This window comes from Microchirus variegatus (assembly GCF_963457635.1).
Source record: "Microchirus variegatus genome assembly, chromosome: 9".
In the NCBI taxonomy this organism is placed as follows: domain Eukaryota; kingdom Metazoa; phylum Chordata; class Actinopteri; order Pleuronectiformes; family Soleidae; genus Microchirus; species Microchirus variegatus.
The window spans coordinates 4,212,402-4,232,182 of record NC_139810.1 but is presented as its reverse complement, the minus strand read 5'-3'; the positions used below and the strand labels follow the sequence as shown (position 1 = coordinate 4,232,182).

General features: G+C 40.1%; 2 protein-coding genes across 2 annotated transcripts; both read right to left on the bottom strand.

Moving 5' to 3' along the window:
- Positions 1–557: 557 nt before the first annotated feature.
- renbp (renin binding protein) lies at positions 558–8,617 on the bottom strand. Its single transcript, XM_083894620.1, has 11 exons — positions 8,551–8,617; positions 7,318–7,423; positions 7,128–7,203; positions 6,859–6,934; positions 5,479–5,678; positions 4,252–4,479; positions 3,501–3,582; positions 3,224–3,399; positions 2,986–3,117; positions 1,635–1,722; positions 558–1,204 (listed from the first exon to the last, which is right to left on the bottom strand). The coding sequence occupies exons 2-11, from the start codon at positions 7,416–7,418 to the stop codon at positions 1,131–1,133; spliced, it is 1,233 nt and encodes a 410-aa protein (XP_083750746.1). The 5' UTR covers positions 7,419–7,423; positions 8,551–8,617; the 3' UTR covers positions 558–1,130.
- Positions 8,618–10,386: 1,769 nt separating this feature from the next.
- On the bottom strand, positions 10,387–19,544 carry LOC310931769 (protein NLRC3-like; the record flags this gene model as incomplete). The annotated part of the gene is made up of 7 exons (XM_083894998.1): positions 19,473–19,544; positions 16,150–16,352; positions 13,937–15,743; positions 13,410–13,583; positions 13,110–13,283; positions 12,392–12,565; positions 10,387–10,573 (listed from the first exon to the last, which is right to left on the bottom strand). The coding sequence occupies exons 1-7, from the start codon at positions 19,520–19,522 to the stop codon at positions 10,387–10,389; spliced, it is 2,769 nt and encodes a 922-aa protein (XP_083751124.1). The 5' UTR covers positions 19,523–19,544.
- Positions 19,545–19,781: the final 237 nt, after the last annotated feature.

Below are 19,781 nucleotides of genomic sequence, written 5' to 3'. Positions count from 1 at the left end.
CCTTTATAGGCGGTTGGCAAACCACGGTATTGACGCACTACTGCCACCTACTGTACTGGAGTACGGAGGCATTCGAATGAGTAAAAAATAATATAGATCTTTTTACTCTCTAAATCCTCTTAATTAACATCTTTTTTTTCAGTGTTAATGTCTATTTATGTTATACTTTTTCTTAGTAATGCATGTTTATTATTTACTATCCTTATTTTTACTGTCTTTGCTGCTGTAATTATGTACATTTCCCCACTGCAGGACAAATACAGGACTATCTTATCTGTTTTCTATCATATTCCCAAATAAAACAGAATACTGACATTTGTTCCCTTTTTATTTTCTTACAAACACATTGAGGACCCTCTCTGGTATCACTTTTTATTAGTTTATTCAGGAATGTAGCACACAGGCATCGTTAGCTGGGGGTCACATGATCATTTCATACCTTTCAAACACAAATCTATCTATATAGCTTTCATCAAAGGTCCACGATACCGCAACCCTTACTTTTTTATTCCCCAGCCCCTTACCCCAAATAAAGCATCATCCACCACTAACCTTAACTTTCACCACAACTCAAAACAAGGTTTTTGTCTCCATTTATACCAGAATAAGGTCCTTACACACACATTTTTACAACCATGTTACAAAAAGTCATGAGGGCCAGATGAAATAATGTCCTCACAGTGTTTTGAAACAGAAAAAAATACCATCAGTCTAACAAAGTGGTGCGTAAACTTAAAAATTTGAACACTTGACATAACACGTAAAATAAAGATCTATTTAATGTCAGATTGCACATTTAATCATCCTGCAGTGACATTTCAACGTACAATTCATATACTGGCCTGTAACAAGTCAACAGATTCAAAGCATTTCACAAGCGGTAAGTGGAATGGTTAAAGATGTAAAGATCAGGATGGTGCAAGGAAGGCACATCGGTTTTAGTGCTTCTGTGTTTGTTTTGGCTGCGACACCAGTAAATTTGCAATAATGCATGTGCAAATTAAAGCAATTTTACCATATAACTTGATTATCATCATCAATATTATTATTATTATTAGGGTTTGATTTAGTCAATAAAACCCACAAAACAAATATAATTTAATCCACTAGCGTCATAGTCACGACGTTCCTCAGTTCTCGGTCGCCAGTAGGTCGTCCAGGAGGCGCTCACACATGTACAGGCAGCGAGGGACATGGAAGAATCCTGCAGGAAGCAAAACAAGATTTTACTCATTTAAGTCACTAAAATATAGAACTTCATGTTAAATACAGAAGGAATAGGAGGGGTCTTCCATATTCTTTCAGGTTTATTAGCAAAGGAGTATTCCATGCGCAGCTTCACCCCAACATGCCACTAAAACACTGCTCATTTAAAAGTCTAATTTTACTGTTTTTAGTAGAAACAGACGAGACAAAAGTCTTCCTTAAGTCCATATAAGGACAAGCTGATGAATGACAAAATAAAGCTATATAATGGATATTATTAACGATGGAAAATAACAGCAAACATGCAAGAGAACGGGCGGATTTATCAAAGAAGACACAACCCAAGCCCAGAAGTGTCATACAAACAAATCCATAACATAAACAAAACTGAAATGTTTAGCTTCTTTAACGCTCATTTACGCTCTCACCTTTAAAGGGACCTCCTTTAAAATCCAGTGCCACTTTCCCATCTTGTGTCAAGTAGCCAAACCACTCACCGCTCTGAGCATCAGGAAACTGCACAGAGACAGAATGTTTTTATTTGAACAAAACACACACACACAAAAAGAGGAGGATAGTATTTAATGTGAGAATAAAATATTATGAGATTTTTTAATAATGATTGAATTAAATGTATTATGATTATTATTATTATTGAATAGCAACATAATGGCTATTGCAGATGTAGCCATACCAGCCATTTCCTCCCCCACAAAGGAATAAAGTCATAATATCACGACTTAATCTCATAATATTTTGACTTTATTCTAAAAAGATTATGATTTAATCTCATAGTATGACTTTTACGACTTAATTTCATAATATTATGACTTTTACGACTTAATTTCATAATATTACGATTTAATCTCAAAACATCACGTCTTAATCTCATAATATTCGATTTAATTTCATAATATTACGATTTAATCTCATAATATTACGATTTAATCTCATAATATTACCACTTTATTTTCATAATATTCCGACTTAATCACATAATATTACGTCTTAATCTCATAATATTATGACTTTATCTCATAAGATAACAACTTAATCACATTATATTGTCTTAATCTCATAATTTTACAACTTAATCTCATAATATTACGACTTACTCTCATATTTATTACGACTTTTTTCTCATAATGACTTTATTCTCAAAATATTACGACTTGATCTCATAATATTACGACTTTTACGACTTAATCTCAAAATATTACAATTTAATCTAATAATATTATGACTTTATTCATATATCACAACTTTATTCTCATCATATTACGACTTTATTGTCATAATATTATGACTCAATCTCACAATATTATGACTTAATCTCATATTACGACTTAATCTCCAAATATTATGTCTTCATCTCATAATATTATGACTTAATCTCACAATATTATGACTTAATCTCACAATATTATGACTTAATCTCATATTATTTACGACTTAATCTCTAAATATTATGTCGTCTTCTCATAATATTATGACCTAATCTCACAATATTATGATTTAATCTCACAATATTATGATTTAATCTCACCATATTATGACTTAATCTCATATTATTACGACTTAATCTCTAAATATTATGTCTTAATCTCATAATATTATGACTTTATTTTTAAAATATCACAATTTTATTCTGAAAAGATGATAAAATAAATCTTAAATGTTGCCCGCCTCCTAAAGTCGTGTGGGGAACACCTCTGCAGACGCGTGGACACCATGAGTGTGAGTCGTGTGCGTTGCCGTCACAGCAGTTAAAAAACTCACGTGGCTGAAAGTGTATTTGTAAACTTGAGAGAATGTGTCCAGCAGCTCAGGCTTCTTGGTTTGACTGTAGGCCATGAGGAAGGCAACGAGGGCCTCACAGTGAGGCCACCACAGCTTCATGTTCCACTCCAACTGCTCACACACACACACAAGGAAAACACAGGGATCAGCCGAATACAGACAGAATATCTACTGTGTGTGAAAACCCATCACGTGGTTCCTGTTGTGACTTTTTCACCTGCGTGGGACAGTGACCATCTACATCCAGGAAGTAGAAGAGGCCGCCGTGCTCTTTGTCCCAGCCGCACTGATACGGCAGCTCCACAAACTTGTCGATGGCAGTTTTCTGGAGCTCCTGGTCCGCCCACTCTGCGCTGTGCTGAAGCAGGAACCAGCCGGCTTCCAGAGCATGACCTGAGTCAGCCACAGGAAGGGAAACATGCTGAAGTCAGCAGCTCACATCTCTCTGTGCTTTCTGTGATTATCTGGCTGACTGAAGAGACTCAAGTGTTTACCGGGGTTTTGCTGTCGCCCCTGGCAACCCGGCAGTTCTGCTGCATCCAGGGACACGTTCTCTAAAACCGCTGTGCCGTCTCTCTGTAGCAAGAGAAAAAAACAGTTTTCAGCATCTGCTACAAAAGTGTCAAAGTGAGTGAAAATTCATGGACGATACGTTAACCTGTGCAATGATATCATATATAACTGACCGTGTGACGGGTGTACGACTTAATATAATGACTTAATCTCATAATATTACGACTTTATTCTCATAATATCACAACTTAATCTCATAATATTATGACTTAGTCTTAAAATATAACGAATAAATCTCATAATATTATGACTTTATTCTCAAAAGATTAGGACTTAATCTCATATTACGACTTAATCTCATAATATTATGACTTAATCTCATAATATCACAACTTAATCTCATAATATTATGATTTAGTCTTAAAATATTACGAATTAATCTCATAATATTATGACTTTATTCTCAAAAGATTAGGACTTAATCTCATAATATTACGACTTAATCTCATAATATTATGACTTTATTCTCAAAAGATTACAATTTAATCTCATAATATTATGACTTTATTCTCATAATATCACTGACAGCAGCAAAACAGGTGTGAATTGAAAAGATAGGAAGGATACGGTCATATTTGACTGCATAACAAAGTGGTCATGTGACACGACCAGAGCATTTCCATAGGAAGAATAGGAGGCCATATAAGAAGGAGGAGAACTTAAATGTGAGACCTGTATGTGCTGCAGAATCTGCTGGACGCACCATCTGCCCAGCTCTCTGTATCTCTGCGCGACCTCCGGACCGCGGCCTTCGGTGAGCTGTTGCACCAGACACAAGAGCATCATGGGAACGGCCATGCTGTTGGCGGGAACGTCGCCGGGAAGCCGAGGTCGACCCAGGCCGGACCCGTCCACGCGGACCCAGTGAACCAGCTGCTCCATCATCTGTTCGGCCTCCAGCTGGAAACACAGGACAGAGCAGAAGACCAGGCATTTTAAGCAGGTGGTGAATTAACTTCATATTTCCTCAAAGTCTCACATTGATCCAACTTTTACTATTACTAAATACTGCATTAAATATTGCATTCACCTTCTTCTATTAAACCTTTGAATAACGTTTGCCTATATGTTATGTACCTGTACCTGTGCATTTTTAAATTCAGATTTTCCTTGTGAAATGATGTAACCATCAAATATGCTAATAAAATGTTGCTGGCCTTACACACATTCATTCTTTACCGACACTTTATACTGACAGTTTTTATCATTTTCACCCCAAAACTTTTTTAATTGTTCTATTTATTATAATATTTTATTACCATCATTATTATACATTTATTGCTTGTTGTTGTTATTTTTGTTTGGTTCTTATAACAACTTTATTCTCTTTATAATATTACAAGTCAATCTCATAACATTACAACTTTATTCTCAAAAGATTACGACTTAATCTCATAATATTACAACTGTATTCTCATAATATTCTGATTTATTCTCATAATATTACGACTTTATTCTCGAAAGATTACGACTTAATCTCACAATATTATGACTTAATCTCACAATATTATGACTTAATCTCATAATATTATGACTTAATCTCATCATATTATGACTTTATCTCATCATATTATGACTTAATCTCATAATATACGAGTTAATCTCATAAATTACGAGTTGATCTCGTAATATTACGACTTAATCTCATTAGATTACAACTTAATCTCACAATATTATGACTTTATTCTCATAATATTACGTCTTTATTCTCATATTATGACTTTATTCTCATATTACGACTTTATTCTCAAAAGATCACGACTTTATTAACAATGTATAGAGTGTATTTCTGATCAATTTAGTTATATTCTTTGAAGAAAAATGAGGAAATTTGTAATGTAGTGTAGTGTATAAATGACATACTAATAGAGTGAGTGTGAATGTCGTGACTGTTCACACCTGCATGTCCTCGTCACCAGTGACTCTGCTCAGTTCGTCCACGGCCATGACGTAGAAACACTCGCTGAATATCGTCCTCTGAACCTTGACCGCTTTACCGTCTCGTGTTAAGCAGAAGGCACATTTCCACTGACCGCCACTGCTGCTGTCGCCGCCGCCACCGCCGGACACACGAGCATATCTTCTAAGGAACTCTCCTCCTACAACCAAAAAACACACAACGTTGTTTCAGTAATAAGTAATAATTATATATAATAAGATAAGTAATGCAAAAGATATTAAATATGTCGTTAAAAGGAGCACACGTTGGCTTTTCGCTGCTCTACTGTAGCCACTCCCCCCTCTCACTCCACTGCATTTTAACATTTTTGGTAGTGCTGGACGGCGTCAACGTCAAAGCACGTCATCCATGACGACTGACCGGAAAAAAGACGCGCGCTGCGTCATGTTTACGTGACTCCCGATTGTTAAAACGAGTCTGTAAAGTAACGCTAAACTTTAAAAACAGAGGCACACATACGCAGTTACACAGGTACGCTGGTTATTTGTAGCGCTGCTCTTTCCGTTTAATAAACAGACCACTTCAGTTTGACTGAAGGCGCGCTAACGGTGCTAAAGGAGCTAATGCAGCTAACGGAGCTAACTGGCAATCAGTGCCTGGACTCCGGTGCCGTGGCGCGTAAACATGGCGTCCCGCACGTCTTTTCCCGGTCAGTCGTCATGCTAACGTACGTTAACACCTTTAACCACCGTTACCACTACTACTGTACAGTAACAATGAGACATTTTACGTTTTGGCTGCAATGAATGATTTGAGTCTTTTACCGATTGATCGATGAGATTTTTGTTGCGTCCAAAGATTTTGAGATAACCTTCATCGAGGAGCAGGAAAACTAGAAAATATTTAATGTCGGCGAGTAACGGAACGGTCAATCGATAAAACTCCAATACGATCCAAAAAAATCCTATGTATCTCAAGCATCACTATGCACAGACTGTAAATATGTAAATAAAGTGCATTTTAGTTTGGGCTGTTTATTCCTTCTTTTGGGGGAAAGCAATATTTGCTACAGACACCTGGAGAATTACTGCTTTCATCAGCACAAATGTGTTGTTCACGGCTAGTTCATAAACGGTCTAAAATAACTGTCGGACTAACATCGGTAGAGTATTGTGATCTCATTGTCGTCCCATCCCTAAAATATTCACAACTATAAGAAGCTTAAATCACAGAACTGGTCTTTATGTTATTATAAAAAACACACTTAAAGTTGTCGTCTATGACTTTACAGTAATTGATCAATTGTTGCATAGAAGCGCAGGCTTTGCATTATTCCACTAGCTGTGTTATGAAAGTCACAGAATTCAGCTTCTAAACACCTGCTTTTGCTGCTTCCAGGATTTCAGGTTTACGAAAGCGTTCCATGGTTCGGTACAGACGACAGTACATCCACACCTATGACAGAAAGCCAGTCCAGTTTATGTTCTCACAGAGCTGATAAACAACGGTTATTCACAGAGTCATTTACTGAGACCAGGAGGGTCTGCAACCTTTACCATGAAAATAGTCATTTTTGTTCCACCTCCACTCAAATAAATCGTATCTGGAGCCACAGGTTACACACACCTGACCCCTGACCTGGACTCACCTGTCGACCCTGCAGCCACACGTACTTGAGCTCATCATAAACCATCCCGTCTCTTCCAAGACACGTGAAGAAGCCCCTGAAACAGGAAGTGGAAGCAGAAGAAGAGGAAGTTCACCGCTGGGTTTACACACACAAAAAAAACTGCTGTGTGAGTGTACACTTGTTTTTCTTTCTTTTTTTCCTTCAGTACCCGTGTTCAGTGTCGTGAGAGTATTTGAGCCAGAAGTTCACGACGTCGTCCAGTTCCTTGCGAATCCGCTCTCGACACTCGTCCAGCTTCAGCGTCGACATCGTTCCTTTCAGACAAAAACATGGAGGTCGGATTGAGACGTGTGGGATTTTACAGGGTTTACTTTGACAAACGTCACACAATACAGACTTAAACCCTAGTCTTAACGGAGAGTTTACTCCACTCCATCTTTCCTCAATCTAATAATAAACCATTACATGTTTTATAAAGGGGGGAAAACGTTTAAGTGCTCAAATGAAATAGACATTAAGTGAACAACACTTGTGGTTTGTCTCTCCTGTTGACATGTTGTGTCTGCAATGCTGTTCACTTGTATATTTAGAATTAAAAATAACATTAAAAACATGAAACGGCTTGTGTGAAATGTGATTTATTAATTTATGCTAATTCTACATTTCTGAGGTAATTTTTGTCAATGCCAATTCATTTTGAACAGTCATTGTCATATATTGTGTTTCTACAAGTGACAAATAAACACCAATGACACATGCTAATGCTAATAATAAAGTAAATACAACCAAGCCAAGTATTATTGTGTTTTATTCACTAAGTTTAGTTCACGAGTGCTTTAAGAAAATAAATTAAAAAAAACAGATAACTTATCAGAGCCTCTGAAAACATTACCAAGCAAATACTTTTTGAGATAAAGTAAAAACTGCTACGCTCTGCTGTTTCTGTTCATTAAGCTAGAAAGAAATATCGATATATCGATTTTTGGAATTCCATGTTAGCTTGAATGGAGGCAGCTGTTAGCTTTGGTACTCACGATAAAGACACTCGCACACATTTAAAATAATGATAATAAATAAATAAATAAATAAATAAATAAATAAATAGTCGACTACGTGGGGGAAAAAAATTGTGTAACCTACGTCTTTCGTCAGATAATCTTACGTACATGCAGCGTTGTTTGTTTCTCTCTTCAGAAAAACCCCCAACAACATCACACAACCCGGAAGTGTCTGCTCTCATTTTGTGATCAAGTTACTTACTTTATTACGTTATCAAACTCAATGTATTTTTGCTTATTATAATTATTATTTTTTTTTTTTAAACCATTAGCTTTTGAGTCAACACGAGACATGTGCTATTTTAAAAAGACACGTAATACTCGCTCCATGAGCAGCAGGTTATAAACACAGTTTTAAAGACATTTGTCCCCGTGTCTCTCACCTGCAGCAGCGGCTGAGTACAGAAGCTCTTCCCGGTGTCCTCCTCCTGTCTTCAGCCACAGCAGCAGTGTTTGTCCCGACTCCCGAGCAGGTGTCATGTGACCAGTGTGGCTCCGCCCCTGGATAGAGCACCGCCCCCTCTGCCTTGAAGACACTGTTGTCATGGTGGCCACTCTGGGTACTGCAACAAAAAATAATCATGGGGCCCAAAAAGCAATTTTCCCATTGAGCACAATAGTAAAAGAGACGCCTGTAAAAGTGTCCACAGGACACCTCGAGACACGGACACAGACTTATATAGTTTTTATATTCTATATTTTTAATTCATGGAGATTCATATTTGAAAAACCTTGATTTAATATAAACATTTCCCTTCACTTTTCTTGACTTGGCATATTGTGAAAAATGATATTAATATTGTTGTTGCCATATTCAAGAAAATGCAACAGGACACTGTGTTATATGAGTAAAATGAAATAAAGCATTCTCAATCTCAATCTCTATCCCAGCACAGGACCTCATGGTCCCTCTGCCATCCCTCCCATGGACCCCCACAACTAAGGACAGATTAGTTGTTGCTATAGGCAGCAGGAAAATAAAAATACAACACATAAAGAAGTAAATGCATGAATAAAGACACATTTAAACAAATAGATAAACAAATGACAGGAAGTAACTTAACAAGTATAAGAAAACATACATTCACAAAAAATAAACATAAAGTAAGCGTACAGTAAAGCAGGTAGAATAGTCTCAACAACAAAAAAGGAAAATTAAAAAGAAGATGAATGGACAAATGTATAATTACTATAGAGGCCAGGGATGCGAGTACACCACCTTTTGTGGCACCCACCTCCATACAGGATCAGAGCATAGCACTACTGAGAAAGATCCCCTGCAGGAATGTTATTTTTTCCAGTTTTAGGAAGGACATAATATCACCTATCTAGGATTTAAAAGACGGGGGTAGAGGTGATTTCCACTGTAACAAAATGTTGCAATTAGTGAGGTGAAAGCAATTACATGAATTTGAATTTTTGATTGGTCTGCAGACAGTTTTACCGTTGTCCCGTGTGAAGCTGGCCTGTGACAGGTCGCTTCTGGGTTAAGCAATCTTCAGGTCACGTAACTCGAGTTAGAGGGTAAAAACAAAACTGGACAAAAAGGAAACGCTCGTTATTTTTCATTTGCGCACAATATCGGAAATACGAATGACACGCTGATTGAGGACGTCTGCGAAGACAGAGCCCACACACGCGTGAACGGAAAACGTCTCGTAAAGAGTGAAGTTGTGAACGTGTAAAATGTACACAGGTTCCTCATGGCCTTCGTCATGACCACAGAAAAACCTTTGTCCTTCACATGATGTTTGTCCCTGATCTGCTGTCACAGCAGTGAGACAGTGAAGCAGCAGAGACTTCAGTCCAGTTCAGAGCTGCTTCATGTTCATCACTTTACTTTACATTCACTCATTGTTGACATGATGTCATCATAAAGTCACTGTGAGGAAACAAATGTCTGTCCAGGTCTGTCTAGAAACGTCTGACCAGAAGTGGTCTTCATTGAAGAAGTGCATCCAAAAAGCCAAACCACAGACGTGGAAACAAGGCAGATCGTCTCGACCACGTGTGAAAACAAAACAACTGTGGAGCAGGTAAATGGCGGTCAGCTCTAGTCTGTGATCACATGATCACCAGCAGCTCGTCTGATTGACCGACTGTTGTCTCTCTGTGTCTTTGTGTCCAATCATGAAGTCTGTCTCTATTCTGCTCTCACAGCTTCACTGAGGAAACACTGGACCTTTCCTCTGACTGTGATTAAGTACAACACTGCCTCTCTACTCTACTGACCTCACAGTCTTCAGTCTGTAGTCTGGACTCTTCTTAAGATCAAACAGCAGCTTCACTCCTGAATCCTGCAGATTGTTGTAGCTCAGGTCCAGTTTTCTCAGGTGGGAGGGGTTGGACTTCAGAGCTGAGACCAGAGAAGAACAGCTGATCTCTGACAAACTACAGCTCATCAACCTGAATAAAGAATAAAAGATAAGACTTTAGACAACGACTGTGTGTGTGTGTGTGTGTGTGTTTTATTCTTCAGTTTTTAACAAGTAGCAGGTTACATTCTTTTATATTTCTGCTCCTAGTATTGTCAGTTAGCTGCTCGCGGTGCTGCTGGAAGTTTCCTCCCGATGTTGCGGAGTCAAGTCGATCAAACTGTGCAGGATGATGGACTCTGAGGTGAGAGCTCAGGTTTGTGATGCTGCTTCATCAACACCTACGGTGGCCCAGAGGTGTAAGGCCAAATACAAACGCCACAACACAAATGCAAACGCCACAACACAAATGCAAAAGCCACAACGGAAGTGAACGGTAACGGATTTTGACAATGCGGTGGTTAGGACCATGATTATTAGTTAAATTATTAATTATATACTAATTAATATACTAATTATTATTAGGAATAAAAACGTGTTGAAGTAGTTTTATAACTCCCGATTCTTTCACTCAATATGTTCTCAAGCGGAATGAAGTCTCGAGAGACATATCGTTAGTTCGACACGGCTCTCGCGCTACGTTCTCAGCCGCGAGTAAGTCCGTAACTTTATTGACATCTACAGACACCAACATTTGATGGACATCATCCCCCACCCCATTATACTCAGTCATGGTGCCACACCACAAAATCACTGTCTCCACCAATTCAACAGCAAACATCCCGAGAACACAGCAGGGCATAACAACAACACTCAAGAACATGCAGACCGAACATTAAACTGCAACACATCACAACAATAACACTTCTGTCAACACATAAAAACCCACTCCCATGAGTCTCTGCGCCATCAGCGCTCAATGTCCGCAACCGGTACTGCTCCCGTCACTACAATATTCAACACTAATTTGCGTGTTCGTCACATTTAACAGTAACTTCATGAAACGATAGTGACGACAAGACAAACAACCTCCCCGGGAATCAGTAATTTCTCATGAAGTTAGGACATGAAAACTTTATGAGAAATGTGAATAAATGAAGACAATGAGGGGGTTTCGTTTACATTTCTTTTTATATTATGACAAAGCAGGTTTTAGTTGTTTATTCGTTGCTCATTAACATTTATTTTCAAACGTATTATCTATGTATTAGCTGCTGTGTGGATTCATTGAGGAGAGGAGACTGACATGCTGCACTTTATCACTGTGTTCAGTCCCGGACATCGTGACACTGATGACGGTGTGGACTGTGGAGCTGTGGCCGTGTGATGCACTGAGACCTGCGGTCACTTCACCACTGATTCCCAGGGAGGCTGTTTGTCTTTGTTATTTTGTGTTTCTGTTGTGGCTTTTGCATTTGTGTTGTGGTTTTTGAATTTGTGTTGTGGCTTTTGCATTTGTGTTGTTGCATTTGTATTTGTGTTGTGGCTTTTGCATTTGTGTTGTTGCATTTGTATTTGTGTTGTGGCTTTTGTATTTGTGTTGTGGCGTTTGTATTTGTGTTGTGGCGTTTGTATTTGGCCTGACACCTCTGGGCAACCGTAAACACCTGACACATGACCTCCTTCAAATTCTCCTGCTTTAAATACTAAATACTGACTAAATCACCAGCTTGACTTTTTCTGAGCAACTAAGTCCTTCATCATGTCGCTGTATCAAGCTCTTCATGCATCACAGACAAATCCACTTCCACCAGGATTTTCTTTTCAAAATAAAATTCTGAAGATATAGTAAAAAATATAAAATCTGACGTCAAAAATCGTGATATACGATAATATCAAATATCTAAAGACTAGGTTAATGTTAATGAAAGTTTAAAAAAACAACAGCAGCTTCAGTCAGTGAACTCACTTCAGAGTCTTCAGTCTACAATGTGGACTCTCCAGTCCAGAACACAGCAGCTTCACTCCTGAATCCTGCAGATAATTCAGACTCAGGTCCAGTTCTCTCAGGTGGGAGGGGTTGGACTTCAGAGCTGAGACCAGAAAAGAACAGCTGATCTCTGACAATCTGCACTCACTCAACCTGAATAAAGAATAAAAGATGAGACTTTAGACAACGACTGTGTGTGTGTGTGTGTGTGTGTGTGTGTGTGTGTGAGAGAGAGAGAGAGAAAGTGTGTGTGTGTGTTGTTGTTGTTGTTGACAGGATCTAGAAGTTCTAGAACTGTTTTTGTTCCTTATGATGAGGTCAAATCTAAAAACACCTACATAAGCTGCTTAAAGAGTATTCTAGAGTATTCTTGTTTCTGTTGCTTGAGTGATTTGATATCTTCAGATGTTTGATTCATTTCTTGTGTTTTTTGCTTCTTCTCGTGCGATGCATAGTGAACTGGTTGAACTTGGTGTGGTTAGAAGTCACTTTTCCTCCTTCCATCTTGACGTCTCCATTCAAAGGATAAAACATAGCAGATTTTTTTTCTTGGACCCCGAAAAACAACTTTGACAGTTTAGAGAAAGTGGGAGGAGAAAAAGTTCTATGTTGAAACTTGGTGACCTCTCCACATGTGTTTTAAAAGTTGATGTCATCTCACGTGATGTGGGAAGTAACCAAGATTTAGTAAACTCACTCCAGTCTCTCCAGTCTACAATGTGGACTCTCCAGTCCAGAACACAGCAGCTTCACTCCTGAATCCTTCAAATTGTTTCGACTAAGGTTCAGTTCTCTCAGGTGGGAGGGGTTGGACTTCAGAGCTGAGACCACAGAAGAACAGCTGATCTTTGACAATCTGCAGTAACACAACCTGAATAAAGTATAAAAGACAAGACTTTAGACAACGACTGTGTATGTGTGTGTGTGTCAAATGAGTTTAATGTTAATTAAATGAAAGTTTAAAAAAAACAACAGCAGCTTCAGTCAGTGAACTCACTCCAGAGTCTCCAGTCTACAATGTGGACTCTCCAGTCCAGAACACAGCAGCTTCACTCCTGAATCCTGAAGATTGTTCTCACTCAGGTCCAGTTTTCTCAGGTGGGAGGGGTTGGACTTCAGAGCTGAGACCACAGAAGAACAGCTGATCTCTGACAAACTGCAGTTCATCAACCTGAATAAAGAATAAAATATGAGAAGTTGCTGCTTGAAAGCAGTCAGTGTTTGATCATGTGTTCAGAGCTGAGACCACAACTTCACACTGAGTCTCTGAGAGTTCACAATAATACAGTCTGTGATTATAGAAAATATCATATGTTGACATTTTCATCAACATCTTCTCTTGTTGTGTTTGACATGAAACATCTTTCTGCATCATCAAACATCACAAGCAGCTGATAAATCTGCATCATTTAAAACATGAAAACATGAAAAACAACACAGCTGACTGACAAAGTGAGAAGAATGAGAAGAATATTTGATCAACCATCACTGATTGATGATGTTATTGATCATGTCTGAACTTACTTGGCCTTCCTGCAGTTCCTCACAGCTGGAATCAGTCTCTGTTTTCCCTGATAAGATGTCTTGTACTTGTCCAGGTCCAACTCATCCAGAACCTCCTCAGACATCTGCAGCATGTAGGCCAGAGCTGAGCAGTGGATCTCAGAGAGTTCCTGTCCTCTGTCCTTTGACTTCATGAACTCTTGGATCTCCTGATGCACTGATTGGTCGTTCATCTCTGTCAGACAGTGGAAGATGTTGATGCTTCTGTCAGGTGAGATGTTCTCTGTGTTCATCTTCTTCAGGTTCTCAATGACTCTCTGGATGATTTCTGGACTGCTCTGAGTCTGACCCAGCAGACCTCCTAAGAGTCTCTGGTTGGACTCCAGACAGAGTCCATGAAGGAAGCGAACAAACAGGTCCAGGTGACCATTTTCACTTTGAAGTGATTTCTCCATGGCTGCTTTCAGGTTGTCGAGTGAAAGGTTTCTGCTAAACCTGTTTGAGTTCCCTTCTTTGTCTTCTTGTCTGAAGAAGTCCTGCAGTACCTCTGTCTTCATCAAACAGTGGAACATGTAAACTGCAGCCAGAAACTCCTGAACGCTCAGATGAACAAAGCAGTAGACTGATTTCTGGAAGATCACACTCTCTCTTCTGAAGATCTCTGTACAAACTCCTGAGTAAACCAAGGCTTCTGTCACACTAAGACCACACCGGTCCAGGTCTTCTTGGTAGAACATGATGTCTCCTTTCTGCAGATGTTCAAAGGCCAGCCTCCCCAGCTTCAGAACAACGTCCCTGTCGGCCTCCATCAGCTCCTGTGGACTCGTCTCACGTCCTTTGTCGTACTTGTTCTTCTTCCTCTTTGTCTGAACCAGCAGGAAGTGTGAGTACAGGTCTGTCAGGGTCTTGGGCAGCTCTCCTCTCTGCTCTGTGGTCAACATGTGCTCCAGAACTGTAGCACTGATCCAGCAGAAGACTGGGATTTGACACATGATGTGGAGGCTCCTGGACGTCTTGATGTGTGAGATGATTCTGCTGGACAGATCTTCAGTTCTGCATCTCTTCCTGAAGTACTCGTCCTTCTGGTCCTCAGTGAAGCCTCGTACTTCTGTTACCCTGTCAACACATGTAGGGGGGATCTGATTGGCCGCTGCAGGTCGAGAAGTTATCCAGATGAGAGCTGAGGGAAGCAGATTCCCCTGGATGAGGTTGGTCAGCAGCACGTTGACTGATGACCTGTGTGTGACGTCAGAAACCAGCGTCCTGCTGTTGAAGTCCAGTGAGAGTCTGCTTTCATCCAGGCCGTCAAAGATGAACAAAATTTTACAGACAGCGAGCTTCTCTGCTCTGACCTTCTCTAATGTTGGATGGAAAACATGGAGCAGCGTCAGAAGACTGTGCTGCTGATCTCTGATCAGGTTCAGCTCCCTGAACGAAAGCAGAATCAGCAGATTCACATCCTGGTTTTCCAAACCCTCGGCCCAGTCCAGAGTGAACTTCTGCACCGAGAAGGTTTTTCCAACACCAGCGACGCCGTTGGTCAGGACCACTCTGATGCGCCCCTGCTGGTCAGGTAAGGCTTTAAAGATGTGGCAGCACTTGATGGGAGTGTCCTGGACCATCTTCTTCTTGGAGGTCGTCTCCAGCTGCATCACCTCATGTTGAGTATTGACATCTTCACTCTGTCCCTCTGTGATGTAGAGCTCAGTGAAGATCCTGTTCAGGAGGGTTCTACTTCCTCTTCCTTCAGTTCCTTCAGTCACATGTTCAAATCTCCTCCTCAGACTGATCTTATGTTCATTTAGAACCTTCTGCAGACCAACGTCTGCTGTAAGACAAGAGACAAAGTCAGACTGAAGAAAGAATCTGAGCAGCTGAGGATTATTTTCATCTTTTTCTGTGACGTTGTTGTTTTATGTTTGTTGTCAAATGAAAAACTACAGTCATCTTCACTATAATGACTTGAATAACTTTATTGTGAAAGACTGAATCATTCTAGAATAACTGTGATGATTGCGAAGGAAAGAGAATCATCTGCATACAAGAGCACAATAATGATAGAAAAGCAGGAAAATTAGGGTAAAATTTAATTTCTTCAACCTACAGGGGGCAGCAGAGAGTTAAACTCCATCATATTCATGATTACATGAGTAACATTTTTCACTTTTAAACATGTTTTTCCATTTTTAAAATCTGCTCGTGCTGATGGGAGCTGCTCTCCTTATGAGTCTTACCCTGTGGTCCACTTCCTGTCCTGGGTCTTTGTCCACACTGAGGACAGCAGGAGTCTCCTGGTGGACCAGACTGGTCCCAGTATGAGGAGATGCAGTGTCTGCAGAACCAGTGACCACAGCTGGTGGAGACTGGATCCTTCAGGACGTCCTGACACAGAGGACAGCAGGACGTCTGCTCGTCCACAGGAACAGCAAACTTGTCTCTGTGAAGACATTTATGTATTACTAACATGTCAGGGACAGGTGGACATGTGTGTGTGAAGACATGTCTTTATTACTAACATGTCAGGGACAGGTGGACATGGGTGTGTGAAGACATGTCTTTATTACTAACATGTCAGGGACAGGTGGACATGTGAGACAGTGAATGAAAACCCTTGTTTCTTGCCCAAAGCAAACTGTCTCTTACTTCGGTTCATGACAGAAAACTGGAGGTGGACTCATAGACCGGACACTCTTCATAGACAGACAGCTGGGTCCTGGAGTCTCTGCTCTCTGTCTCTGGTTGTGACCTCTGCAAACACAAATAGGGTTTTATATTAGTGTTGTGTCGGTCATGAACGATTCGTTCGAAAGAACCGATATTTTGAGTGAACGAACTGACTGGGATCACTTCATGAACCGATTCGTTCCTTTCTTAGTTCAGTTGAGCTCAGCAGCGAGCGTGGCGGCCGGGAGTGGAACTGCCACGTTCTGTGAATCATTCGTGAAGTCGTTCGTCAACATCGTCACTCACTCGTGAATCTTCGGCAAGCGATGCCAGCCAACGTGCACCGAGCGGGGAGGGACTGGTAAGAAGAACTGTCTGCCGCTCTCACTCACTCCCCGGAGGATGTGATTTGTTCGCAGCTAGCGCTGTCACTGACTCATTATGATTCGCGAACACAGAACTGTCACGGATTCACGTCCTCAGCGAAACAGTCGCAGCGGCACGCAGCTGTGTGTCTATTGTAGAAGACTTCTACAGAAATGGGTGCCAATTTGGCGTCCTTTTCTCCAAGCTAACGGCTAATGTTGAGTCAAGCTACGCCACTTGAAAACAAGCACACACACACACTCACTCGCCCCATTAACAGACTTAGGTACACATAAAGTAATGAGAGGAGAGTAGACACAGAAGAGAGACTCACCAATAGCTGCAAGATTTAAAATAATAACAAATATATATGTACATATTAGTATTATCCTATGTGCCTCTATAATAATACGAATACTAAAAATAATAATAATAATAATGATACTTTTATACTTTTTACTTTTTATTTAAGTATTATTATTTTGTATTATCATCATCATTATTATCATTATTATAATGATGTTTTGCAATTAAACTGTACTTTTATATCAAAACTTGGAAGGGAGGAGGAGTCTGTGTGTAGTCACTCACTCACTGACCAACGTACTGACACCATGGATGTATAATATGAACTGGATAGAGCTCCGCCCCCTCTGTCTTGAAGACAATTTTTGCATGGTGGCCACTGTGGGTACTGCAACAAAAAATCCCATGGAGCCCAAAAAACAATTTTCCTGAAGGAAAACATTCCTAAAGGCCATAAAAAGCCCAGACAAATCTTATTTCTCAGAGTGACGTCACAGCTGTGTACGAGCACAGCCAAGCGCGGTCATGTGGCGTCTCGGGAACGGCGCTACTGTCAGTGAACCAAACGATATGAAAACTTCATGAGAAATGTGAATAAATGAAGACAATGAGGGGGTTTCGTTTACATTTTTAAAATATTATGACAAAGCAGGTTTTAGTTGTTTATTCGGCGCTCATTAACATTTATTTTCAAACGTACTATCAATGTATTAACGAGCTACTTTGTGGGTTCATTGAGGAGAGGAGACTGACATGCTGCACTTTATCACTGTGTTCAGTCCCGGACATCGTGACACTGATGACGGTGTGGACTACGGAACTGTGACCGTGTGATGCACTGAGACCTGCGGTCACTTCACCACTGATTCCCGGGGAGGATGTTTGTCTTATCGTCACTATCGGTTCATAAAGTTACTGTTAAATGTGATGAACACGCGAATTATAGTTGAATATAAACGTGTTGAGTGAAAGAATCGGGAGTTATAAAACTACTTTGACACGTTGTTATTGTTCGTAATAATAATTATACAATTATATAAGGGAAATCAGACAAAAACAACATGATTCCTGTAACACATATAAAGTAATAGTCACGGTCCTAACTCAAATAAACCATTTTTATTGATCGTTTTAATCTTTAACTCCGTACTTTTCAGCTTACTATATTCACTTCGATATCGTTGGTTTTGCATTTATTTACAAATAAATTTACAAATAAATTGGCTTTGGTTAAAAGCCAAAGTTAACGTGACGGCGGTATTCATGAAATCCGCTAGCGCACGTCATTAGCGTACTCCCATCATGCCTTTCGCTGTTCATGTACGCGCCGAGCATGTCGATAACGCGGACAGCTCGTTCACATAGCCGAGAGGAATTATGGTAGGGACACTACTGCGCATGCTCTATAGGCCCCATAACCTGGAAATAAACACGGAAGTCAAAAACTTTTTTGGCATATGCGCTGGGTGAGCAGCTTCATAGGAATGAATGGAAGCGAAGGGGCGAAGCTCTATCCAGTTCATATTATACATCCATGACTGACACACACAGAGAACTGGAGAACTGTGGCTGAGGACGTGAATCCCGTTCGCGCTGTCACGCACTCACTGACCCACGCACGTACTGACACAAACTGAACTGTGGCTGAGGACGTGAATCTCGTTCGTGGACATACTGACACACAGAGAACCGGAGAACTGTGGCTGAGGACGTGAATCCCGTTTGCGCTGTCACTCACTCACTGACCCCCGCACGTACTGACACAAACTGAACTGTGGCTGAGGTGAATCCCGTTCGCGCTGTCCCTCACTCACTGACCCGCGAACGTACTGCACTCAGGAAGGATGTGAGTCACGTAGCAGGGCACTGGGCTCCTGCTTATCACTGAACGATTTGGTGAATGAATCTTTTAAACAAATCATTTTAATGAAACGGATTCCAGGGATTCAGTACACTCAAACGAACTGCCGATCCCATCACTATTTTATATATTTTAAGGTTAGCCGATGCTTTCATATTTGTTCAGTGAAAATAAATCTGATGTTACATACACATCAGGAAAAAACATTATTTTCATTTATTTTACTTTTAGCATTTGTGTTTAGCACACAACCAAGTCTGTTGTTGTCTTGTTTCCTCAAAATAAAAGTTTTTATGATGGTTGGTCAAACAGCTGAATGATCTGCTGCTAACACGCTTCACTGGACAAACTGTCTCTTACTTTGTCTCTGAGGCTCCAGGTTCATGACTGAAGTGTATAATTTTTTCCATAGACCGGTCACTCTTCACAGACAGACAGCTGGGTCCTGGAGTCTCTGCTCTGTCCTCGTCTTCCTCCACACAATCACTCATCTGCTGGACTTCAGCCATTCTGAGAGAGAAACAAACATGAAAATATCCGGAGTGATAAAAAGGATCTGGGGCCTGTTGCATGAAAGTAGAACTAAGATATCCAGGAAATCTGACTTAGTGGGACTTAACGTATGCTACTCAGCTTATCCTGACTTAGTCTGTTGACTCTGAGGTCGAT